The following is an 11,975-nucleotide window of genomic DNA, read 5'->3' as shown; positions in this document are numbered from 1 at the left end:
AGTATTGTGCCTTTAAATAGCTGGGACAGTGTGTAAGACTCGTTTTCAGACGCACGATGTAACCCCGCCTTGACGTCATGGTGATGACGCGATGTCCAGCCGTCCAATCAGGTGTAGCCTGAAGAGCCCAAGGCTCCGTCTCGTTTTGACAGCTGCTTCCTACACAAGAGCACTGTACAGTGGTGTGAAGCCAGCCTCCGTAGAGCCCTATGTGTCCTTCAGAGGAGGATTTGTGACCGGACCCAGGAAAGAGGCAGGCGGATGATATGGCAGCTTTATGAGCGGCCAGGTGGAACTCGCTTTGTGTTGAATTCGCCTTAACAGCCACAGCATGACGTCGATTTAACGAGGCGTCGGAGAAAATAATAATATCCCCCCCCCCCCAAAAAAAAGATGATTTACTTGATCTTAATTTCGGCGTTTACAGGGGCGGTGGTGACGCTGCTGTTGCAGCTCGCGCTGCTTTACCGGAGGAGCCCGGAGCCCGTGGCGCGGACGGTGCAATATGTCAAAGCGGTGCCTGATCCGGCTCTGAAGGATTACTTTACAAATCCGCCGCAACCGGACGCGTCTAAACAGCCGACGGACAGTGCGTGTCCTGGGCCTCTTCCTCCTCCTCTTCCTCCTCCTCCGCAGCCCGAACCGGAGACGTGCGGCTTCCTCAACGCGATTTTCTTGTTCCTTTTCCGCGAGCTGCGCGACACGCCGCTGGTCCGCCACTGGGTCACCAAGAAGATCCGCGTGGAGTTCGAGGAGCTGCTGCAGACCAAGACGGCGGGCCGCCTGCTGGAAGGGCTGAGCCTGCGCGACGTGTCGCTCGGAGACTCCGTGCCCGTGTTCAAGACGGCGCGTCTGGTCAGACCCGTGCAGCTGGACGACGGCGGCATGCCCGAGGAGCTCAGCTTCGAGGTGGACCTGGAGTACGCCGGCGGCTTCCACCTGGCCGTTGACGTGGACCTGGTGTTCGGCAAGTCCGCCTACTTGTTCGTGAAGATGCGGCGCGTGGCCGGGCGCCTGCGCCTGCGCTTCAGCCGGCTGCCCTTCACGCACTGGTCCTTCGCCTTCGTGGAGGACCCGCTGGTCGACTTTGAGGTCAAGTCGCAGTTTGAGGGTCGCCCGCTGCCCCAGCTCACCTCCATCATCGTCAACCAGCTCAAGAGGGTCATCAAGAAGAAGCACACGCTCCCCAACTACAAGATAAGGTAGTACCATGCTACTTTTATTATTACCCCCCCCCCCACACACACACCATCCACTTCCTTGTCACACTTCCAGGTAAAAGATATATATTAAAGCTATGAAAGACAGTTTTAGCACCTTTCTCTCTTAAAAGAAAAGAACTGAAATGTTAGGAATGGCTGATTGATACAGAGTTCATTAAAGCGGCAAAAGACAAGGAAAATACACTTTAACACTTACACTGGTGAAACACACCACAACCTCCTTATTCCATAACATATAAACTTCTTCACAGAGAAAATAACTGAAATGATCTATTGTAGTTTATACAGGCTAAGAGGACTTTTTTTTAGGAACACTAAACTAATACTGGGTAGGGCTTCCCTTTGTTTTGAAATCAGCCTCAGTTCTTTGTGGCATGGATTCCGTAAGATATTGGAAACATGACTGGGAAGGTCAGTGAAGATCTCATCGTCATGTTCAAAGGACCAGTTTGAGATGCCTTTTGCTTTGTGGCAGCTGTCAGATGGTCAGTTGTGGTCATGAAGGCATGCACATGGTCATTTACAACACTCAAAAACAGCCTTTGGGGTTCGAGCGATCATTGATTGGTCCAAAATGTGCCAAGCAAACACTCCCCACACCATTACACCACCTCCACCAGCTGGACTGTTGACATAAGCCAGGCTGGATCCATGGGGTCATGCTGTTGGCGCCAAATTCGGACCCTACCATCTGTATACCTCAGCAGAATTTGAGCTCAGTCCAGACTCGGTTTTTCCAGTCATTACTGGAGTCAGCACTTTTAGATATAAGGTACCAATCTCTGTAGGGTGTATTACCTTTAGTATGAATCTCTTACCTGGAAAAGTGCATGCGGTGTAACTTTAATCAGCTTTTAAAGTAAGGATTTAAAGATGCATTATATTGCCAAATGTTTTGGGACACCTCTCCAAATCACTGAATTCAGGGGTTGGGCTTGGCCCCTTAGTTCCAGTGAAAGGAACTCTTAATGCTTCAGCATACCAAGACATTTTGGACAATTTCATGCTCCCAACATTGTGGGAACAGTTTGGGGATGACCCCTTCCTGTTCCAACATGACTGCACACCAGTACACAAAGCAAGGTCCATAAAGACGTGGATGAGTGAGTTTGGTGTGGAGGAACTTGACTGTCCTGCACAGAGTTCTGACCTCAACCTGATAGAACACCTTTGGGATGAATTAAAGCTGCGACTGTGAGCCAGACCAAAACTGGGACACCTGCCTTTACATGCACATGAATGTAATATGGAGTTGGTCTGCCCTTTGCAGCTATAACAGCTTCAATTCTTCTGGGAAGGCTTTCCACAAGGTTTAGGAGTGTGTTTATGGGAATCTTTGACCATTCCTCTAGAAGCGCATTTGTGAGGTCAGGCACTGATGTTGGATGAGAAGGTCTGGCTCGCAGTCTCTGCTCTAATTCATCCCTAAAGGTGTTCTATCAGGTTGAGGTCAGGACTCTGTGAAGTTCCTCCACACCAAACTCTCTCATCCAAAACTTTAGGTGTCCCAAAACGTTTGCCAATATAGTGTACATCTATGGTCCTTCACTTCCTATTATATACCTAAATTAATTAAATTAGTAAATAATGAATAAAATCATAGTGATGTACCTCTGATGATACAATACCAGTGACCAGGAAGAGTACAGTCTTTTATTTATTCATGTATTTTTTCGTCAAAGTGTAGATTTTCGCAAAAAAAGCTTCCTCAAGCGTTCTTTGAATAGTGCTAATTATTCTACACTCAGGAGACAAACAGTTCCTGAAAGACATGCCAGGGGTTTCTCTGTAAAGTCTGCCTGGCAGTCCTCCACGTTCACGACACATGAATGTTTAAATAAGGACCAATTGGAGCCAAGTGAAGCCTTCCTGTTCATAATGTAGCTTTCTAAGTGGATTCTGTTTTTAGTGGTTCGATAGAACTTTCACACATTTACCCAAAGGAGCAAGCTAAGGAGACCTTAATGACGGAACCCCCCTCTTTATTTATTTATTTTAAGAGAATGACCTTATATTACGTGTGTTTTATATTACACGTGTTTTGTGCTTTGTCTGAAAGGGAGGAACGCCTTTTGTTAAAATAACTGTTCCATTCTGTTAGCAACTGTAACTGTTAGCATTCTGTTTTTTGTCAAGATATAGATATGTAGGAGAACAGGTTCAGGGAGCATAAAGTGATAAGTCTGGACGCGCCACCAGCTTTCTGTCGAGAGCATATTAGGAAAAAAAGCATTATGACATAAGATTTCTTAAAGATTCTTTGGGTTCTGGCTTTCTAAAGCGGTTCTACTCGGAACGGTGCATGAAAGGAAATCCCTCTGTTGAAGGGTTATAGAGCTACATTCTAGGTAGTATATATAGTATATAAGGTGTATATAAAGTTTTGTGAAGATTTTGTGTCCTGGGGAACCCTTCTTTGGTTCTTTGGAGTATTAGGTCAGGTGCGATTTTATTTTAAAAGAAGCGTTCTTCTCCGAAGATGGATTTTCGTGCAAATTTTTGTAATGTGCTTCTAATGTAGCACCAAAAATCATTCAGTGACTTCACACCCTTGGGTTGTTTGGGCTGTTCTGCATAAAATCATTATATTTGATCTCATCACTGCAAACGCTGTATATTAGAGCTGTCTTTGCCTGTAGGAGGTAACTTATGTATGACGGGCAAATGTGTGTCAGGGGTTTTTAAGCTGAGAGTGGCTTTGAGACCTGTTCTTTGTTGTAGAGCTGGTCACTCCAGGTCTTAATAAGCGCCTGAGAAGTTGCTTTTAGCTTTTACCTGGACGTTAGAACAGTGCCCGAGGGTTTGCTTCCCTCTCAGAGGCCCTCTTTGGTGTCACGCCTCATCAGGAGAGTTTTGAGTAGATAGCAACCTTGTGTGAAAAATGAGGTTATTACAGGTCACGGTATTTCGGAGGTTTCTTACTCGGTTCATTTATAACAGCAGCCCCCCACCCCAAAGTTATTCCTCTTGCATCACAGAAATTTGCTAGAAATGACAATTTTTATTTACTGAAAAATGACATCATAATTTTTAGCCATTTAGAGTTACGTTAATGTTATTGAATGTCAATGAAGCAAATTATCCCCTACATTATAGCAGGTTTAAGCAGTCTTGCTCTCACCTGCAATTGTTATGAAATATAAGGATTAAAATTTTTTTTTTTTGTGAGGGTTCGACTCCAAAATCTATAATTCTTCAAGGTCTACGAGCTCAAAATCATGAATAGTTTAGTTTCCACACAAATATTGTCCATAAGAGTGAAAGACAATCTAATTCAGTTTACAGTGGCTAGTTTACAGTAGTCAACAAAGTGCGTTATCGGCAATCTCAAATTGTCGCATGTTAAATAAACATTTTACATGAAGCTGAATCATATCAACGATCCGAGTTAAATAACAGCACTTTTCTGATCTATTAATTATTTGACAAAGTGGATGTTAATTAGCTGCTGTCAAATATTACGACGTGCACGTTCTTATAGATGTGTGCTTCGACATGCAGTACAATCAGAGCTGCTGTTTTGAAATTTAACAAGAATATAGTCATCATGTGGTACAACCAGCCTGATCCGATATATTTTGTAGTGCAAATGTGATCATAATGCAGATGTTACACCCAAACGGAGAACGTTTATTGTGTTAAACATTACTATAAACAATGCCGCCACCCCTGAGAAGCTTGCACAGAGCATGTGATACTGGAGTACTGGCCTAGACGTCCGTAAGGGATTAGTATCATCAGCTCTGATATCAGTATTGTAATAAAACGACTGAAATTGTGTAACCGTACCGGAGTGGGATCTTCACCTTGATGGCTAGAGATCTCACATGCACATGCATTTGTAAGTATATAAACCTGCACTCCCATGCTCATACATGCATGCACTAAAAAACATGCAGACTGCAGGAAAATAGTGTGTGAATGTAGGAAAGATGGCCCTGGATGACTTGCTTAATCATCGTCCCACAGGCTAGGAAGCATTGCACACAGCCGTGTCTGTGTGTGTCTGATGACATACCGTAATTTTTCATCTTATAAAATGTTAAAGAAATTTTTCACCCTGATGGGAGAACACTACATTTTGTCCCAGCCTCACTGCTCTTACTGTCACCGAACATTTTTCTCTTTGTTGCCAGCCAGGATATTTTTGTGCCTGCCCTTTTGCGATAGCTAGACTGCACTCGCTCTCTACTTCATCTGTCATGGCTGCCAATATATAATCTCCTCTCAGAGCTTGATAACGTTGGAATTTGGATTGTGTTTTGGTGTTACCACCCATTTTAGGTCGTTTGTCCTGATTATCTAGTTTACATTCGTAAGTCTAGGTTTAGTCAGCAGGGCCGGTATGTGGAAGCTCTGTGTCACAAGTCAGGGGGTTAGTTTGTTTTAGACCTCACTGGGATTAAGTTTGGGATTAAATCTTAAGTAAGTACTTGGTGACTGTGGATCTGGATGGTATCCTGGAAACATGGGCAGGAATGCACTCTAGGATGGGATGCCAGGTCCTCGCATGGCACCCTGTACACTCTCATTCACAGTCTGGTTCACACACACACACAGGTTCACACCCTCATTCACACCCGCACCTAGGGGCAGTTGGCAGTCATGAATGCACTTGCCTTCATGAAACTGGAGGAAACCCACATGGACAAAATGTAGACAAAATCTAGCTCAGGAATCAAACCAGTGAAATCTGGTTAGAAGACAAACTCTGGTCTCTGTGGTCTCCAGCTTTGTTGAATGGAAGTGGACTGATAGTCTCACCAATCAAGGCTAGAAGTATTTCCTTGTCAATCATACATCCTGATAATCCAGAAAGCTCCGCCTCCTGCCCTATAAGTAATTTGGGGGCGTGTCCTTGAAGTCAGGGGCTGTATTTGCTTCTCAAAACCTTTAACTCAGTTCTGCCGAAATCACTGACTTTACCTTTAAGCCCTTCCGGTTGCACTGTGTCTTGATGTGACAATTAAGTTATGAAAATTTAATAACAGAACTTGCCTACAGCTGCTATTAAATATTTATCTCGCTATAATTGGCAGACCTTTTACTCGTTTCGTATTATAATGTCAAATGCTTTTTACATCTTTTGTTTACTTGTTCTTATCTTGTTAAGCATCATCTCTTCTGGTCCTGTGATGCGACATGTTTACTCGCTTCATGTTATTAAATATTTATATAGTTGGCGCTTGGATTAAAAGTAAGTTAGCTAGTTAGCAGGTTACATGAAGCATTTTGCCCACCAAATTTTATCAGTAGGTTTCTTTATTTTCTATCCAGAAGGGATGTCTTCCATCTTGGGAGCATAAAATGACAATGGAAAACTATGGAGACATGTTACACGGACATCTAAGTACCTTTTTAAAGCACATCATATTTCAGTAGTTCAGTTCTGATAACACACACACAAAATGAATGTGATCTTTCACATAGAATTTTAACTGAATACATGTTCCAGCATTTCCTTGTAGATCAGGTTCCCGAGGCACTCGTTGTTGGGGGAAAAATATGCTCTAGGTTCACATGTCTCAAACATCCTGGCAGGATGTGAGCTGGGAGTTTTGAATACCAGCATCTCTGCAGTCTTGAGGATGTGAAAAATCCTGGGGGCAGGAAGTGACACTGATGTTGGTCTAGACCCTTGATGTTCAATCTTATCCACAGAGGTCTGGTATGGTCCAGTTTTTCATTCTAACCAAGCAGGAGCCTCACCTCATTCCACCAATAGACTGACAGTGTGTCTTCTGCTTGGTAGGAATAAAAGAACAACCAGCTTTCTGGACTTACAGACACAAAAACCTGAGCTGTTGTCTCTAAATGAACACTTACAAGTGTAGGTGTTTCTAATAAAGTGACCACAGTATAAAAAGCTTAAGCAACAAACTCTACCACATCCAGTGACAATGTTACTGAATGGAAGTTTAGTAGCTAAGTTATAGTTTGCTGGCTGAAAGAATTATGAGTTAAAATAAAACCCAGAAAATTATAAACAAAATGTTTGGCAAATAAATAAATAACAATTAACAGTTACAAAGTCATATTAAAAGTATTGTATTTTATATAAAAGTTTTGATTTAATATATAATATTTTAGGATAAAAAAAATAAAATTTTCAGAATGACAATTGTCCTTCTACTGAGTATTAAGAATTATTTATTGATTTACCTAAATTAAATTAAAGTTTCATTCGATAATTTAGCGTTCTATTTTGCTGAAGCTTTATTAGGAAAGCTGAATGTTGTAATTCAGAGTGTCTCAAAAGTCTACATACAGAAGGGAAATAAGAACACTTCTTTATAAAAGCCAAATTTAGCTAAAAATTTTTTTTTTTTTTTGTAAATACAAACACATTATTTTATTATATTGTATATTATATATAATAGATATATTATATATGGTGAGAGATATATCTTTATTAATATATAGTAAGATAGCTGAGTATACTTTCTAATGAATTTAAAGGTAGAGACAGAACTGTTAATTTAATTGTTCTAATTAAAAAATATTTAGACACATTCTAATAATGGTTATAAAGGAGCAAATTTCTGTAAATGATCTTTGTGCTTTTTCCTGTTACTCCATGCCTCAGGAAAAAAGATCTTAAAGGTAACCTGTGAGGTGAAAAAAATAAAAAATAAAATATAAAAAAATAAATAGATGTATTTATATATTTATAATTTTTATATATAATTTTTTTTTCCTTATTTATGGAGATTTTTGGGACATCCTGTGCATCATGATATTATATCCCAGTCGTCTCACCCATCCCTGTATGATGGAACTTTATTTAAATGAGGAAGATGAAGTTGTACGTTATAGTAAAGTTGTGGTCGATTTCTGTAGGCTTTGGAGGTATCTACTCCTGACTTGTGGTCTGTTTTGCACTGATTTCATCTCCCGCAGAATGAAAACGTAACTTCCGTATCGTTGAGGTGGAGTCATTTGTTCCAGTAAATTCCACCAGCTTCACCATTTATAGAAATATTGAACGGGGTTGGACTCCACCCTGGGGATGTGTTTGGTATTCTATCTCCTTCCTCCCTCTGTTTGCCTCCGTATTAACTTTGCGTGAGTGTGTTAAGGGCATCAGCAGGGTAGTAGAGCAGTACTTTTCCACAGTCGAACCCCTCGGTGCCCGTGATGGAGCTGGTTGTTGGTTCAGGTAACACGAAAACCTTCTCAGGCGCCTGACTCAATGATTTCTGTTGTTTTGGGAGGTTATTTACCAGTTTACGTATTAAAAAGGATACGGAAACGAGTTCTTTGAGTCACAGCTGGAATAATTCGTACATCTTGATTTTATCACAAATTTTCTAACTTGAATGTTATTGGTCATCATACACGGTACATCATGCAGTGAAATGTTTTTTTTTTTTAATGACTTTATTGAATAAAAAAATATAATCAGATAAAATAATGCCAAAAAAATTAATAATAAAATTAGAACGTAGAGCTCCTGACTCCGCCCCTTAAACTGTATTTTGTGGCCTTTTCTTCTTAATGTATTATTTCTTATTAGATTTATAACACTAACCATACCATAAAACAAATAAGTGAGTGGATACATAATGAAGGAGGTCAAGCGACATAATAAATGACATCACAAAGAGGGGATAGAAATCATCACAAATATGTCAAAATCTTTCAATTCTACTGCTATGTAAATGTAAGAGGAAGGGACCCCAGATCCTGGACATTTTTTTGAAGCCTTTGCTTCATTAAACCGTATTTTCTCAAGATGTAAGATCTCTGAAACCATGAGAGATCATTAGATATACACTCCTTCAGTATAATTCCCTTGTCCGTGGCGCCTTCCTTTCTCCGTGCACACTTTCTCCGAAGCCATGTTTCGAATTTTTCTTCATCATCGTCAGCTTCATCACAGCGTCTATTATTAGCGCAGCAGGAGCTTGAAGAAGTCTTTACCAGGAATGACCTTTACTAATGCTTATCTCTGTGGCCAGACCATATACTGCAGAAGTTGTGTAGTAAATGCAGGCATTAAGAGAGACACACAAGAGACGGATGCACGTCTGAGGTCCTGTGGCCTGCTTGTATTGTGCGTGTGTGTGTGTGTATGTTTTGTCTGGTATTTTCACTTCTTCTCTGATCACATGAACGCAGGGTCACCTGCAGCCTCAAAACGTCCAACTTCCCTCGGTTCATAGAGCATGAAACGCTGAGTGTAAACACGCACAGCTTCATGTGGTAGGGTGTGGCGATGTACAGGCTGAGCAGAGTGTAAAAGGAAGTAGTTGCACTGGAAACGTTATGTTACACCACTTTACACAAACGTATCTATTTTTTATTTCCAGAGGAAATGACTACATTTCCGCTAACGTAGTGGACATTGGTGGGAAACGTACACAGGAACACGGGTATGTCGGTGGGTTAAAAGAAAAATAAAATATAAAAGTATTTCTTGATCTGGTGATGTTTACTTGTGACAAGAGTTTTTATTTGTAGCATTGTTCCGAGTCACCAGAGCAATAAAAAAAGCTGTTATTTATTTATTTATTTTTAAGCTTTTTAGAGAAAGTTTTGTGTGGAGCTGACTAATTTCTTTTTTTCTTCTTTTTTCTTTTTTTTCCCTTTTTTTTTAAATAATATTTTCTTTTATAATACGGAGTCAACAGAGCTGTAAAAAAAAGCTTTATTTATTTTAAGTTTTTTATAGAAAGTCTGCAGTGCAGTTTTTCAGTAACATGAAAAGCTGACTAATTTCTTTTTTTCTTTTTCCTTTTTAATTTTTTAATTTTTATTTTTTCCAAAGGAGTCACCAGAGCTTTAAAAAAAGCTGTGCTCTATTTATTTATTTATTTATTTATTTATTTATTTTAAGCTTTTTTTTAAAAAAAAAAAAAAAGCTTCAGTGTGGAGTTCTTTGTAGTTTCTCACTATCTCACTACTATTTTTGTGTAATTATTTCTTTATTTATTTTTTCTAAATTAATTTATTAATTATATATTTTAAAATAATTTTATTAACTCATTTTAAGCTTTTTAGGGAAAGTCTTCAGTTTAAATGTTTTTTTTTTCAGTTTCTCACTAACAAACATTACTTTTTTTATTTTGAGTTATTAACTTATTGTAAAAAACAGAGGGGCGGACCATCTGTTTAAATTCCATGTTAAATGCAAATAATATATATATATATATATATATATATATATATATATATATATATATATATATATATATATATATAATATGTGTATGTATGTGTGTGATGTGGTGTTAAAGATAAATAATCCACTCTGAGGTGGTAACTCCATGAACTCCTCTTTGCTTTGGGCTGGATCACACCATCCAGTCTTTGATTATTTTCCCTTAATCGCATAGCCCCATAAATCTTTAGTCTTGACCTAAGTCTACACTGAGTTATTTAGCTGAGGCTTTTATCTGAAGCCACTTGCATTGAGACAGACATTAAAGTTAAGGGTCTCACTCAAGGACCCAACTGTGGCGTATCGTCACTGATGAGATTTGATCTGCTGATCTGTAGCACAGGCTTAACCACACTGAGCCACCACTTCCCTCAGCATGGGTCCGACTTGCTTTCATGACTCGTTTGAACCACTCTATAGCTCAAGCTTCAAGACTGCTGTTTTATTACAAAGTAAATTCACACATTTTCACATTCACTAATTTTACCTGAGATGTCTCTGTCTGTCTGATTTCTCCTTTTCACCTTGCATTAGGAGACGTTTATAGTAAACATGGTAGGTTTTTTTTTTTTCCTCCTTCTCACCACCAGGAAACGTGTTGAAGTGCTAGCGTGTGGAAATCGCATGCATGCTGTATATCTACTAGATAGAGTTTAGATATGAATACTGTCATGTTCTAACACAATATGCTATTAGAGCCTGTTTAAGAGTGCATTCATGCAGGATTTAATGCCACGATAATCCATAAATGGGATGTTTTCTCTACTGTCAGATTTACACAGTTCCACTTTTAGCAGGTGTATCCTACATATGCAGATGATTGTTAAAGTATTTCTGCTTTAGCTGGAGTTTGTGTATGTTCTGTATCTGTGAACAGTATGTATCATATCTTATCATATCTGACTGAAGCAACTCCAAAAATATACATTTTGATTACCGAATCTGACAAAACAGCACAAAATTATATTTCAGCTCGAACCCCACTGTTAAAGGACGTATTCAGTACATATTTAAAGTCTTGTTAAGAACACAGCACGATGTTTACACTGTAACCAGTTCAGTTATCATGGCAGTATCACGTTTTCTTTTTGTACGCCAAACTGTGCTACGCTTCACATTTCCTTTTCTCCTCCAGCTCTCTATCACTGTGACCTTGTGTATGAGCTCAACGTTAGCTCCAGATAATATGAGCTCAGTGGATTGTAGTGTAGCTGCGACTGCCTTCCATCTCTGATCACACACACACACTCTCTCTCTCTCTGATTCAGCATTTAAGTTCTGACTTCAATTATACAGTACACTGACCCAATGCTGTTTGAGAGGACACACACACACACACGCACACACAAACTGACGCTGCAGCGATTTGTCAACTTGTCATGTGATCAGTTCCAGGGCTACACTCCTTAAGCTTAAACACACACACACTCGTGATCATCAAAACACAGTAGCATGCAGTCACATTGATTCATTTTCCAGAGTATTTATTTTTTTAAGTACACACCAAAACAGCTTGTGACCTTTTTTGACCTGAAGCCATAGAAGATCCGATCTTAAGTCTGATCTTAAACAGCACCTAAATCTGCAGT

The 11,975-nt window shown here is 39.8% G+C and overlaps 1 protein-coding gene across 1 annotated transcript in view; it reads left to right on the top strand.

Annotated features, from left to right (window-relative positions):
- The window catches only part of pdzd8 (PDZ domain containing 8), a 58,417-nt gene continuing 46,442 nt past the window's right edge, over nt 1-11,975 (top strand). The window contains exon 1 of the mRNA XM_058398794.1: nt 1-1,202. Within this exon, the coding sequence (XP_058254777.1) occupies nt 394-1,202 (809 nt within the window). The 5' untranslated portion in view covers nt 1-393. The remainder of the gene's footprint in view (nt 1,203-11,975) is intronic.

Source organism: Hemibagrus wyckioides, linkage group LG09, assembly GCF_019097595.1.
Source record: "Hemibagrus wyckioides isolate EC202008001 linkage group LG09, SWU_Hwy_1.0, whole genome shotgun sequence".
Lineage (NCBI taxonomy): Eukaryota > Metazoa > Chordata > Actinopteri > Siluriformes > Bagridae > Hemibagrus > Hemibagrus wyckioides.
This window is presented reverse-complemented; position numbering and strand designations above follow the sequence as displayed.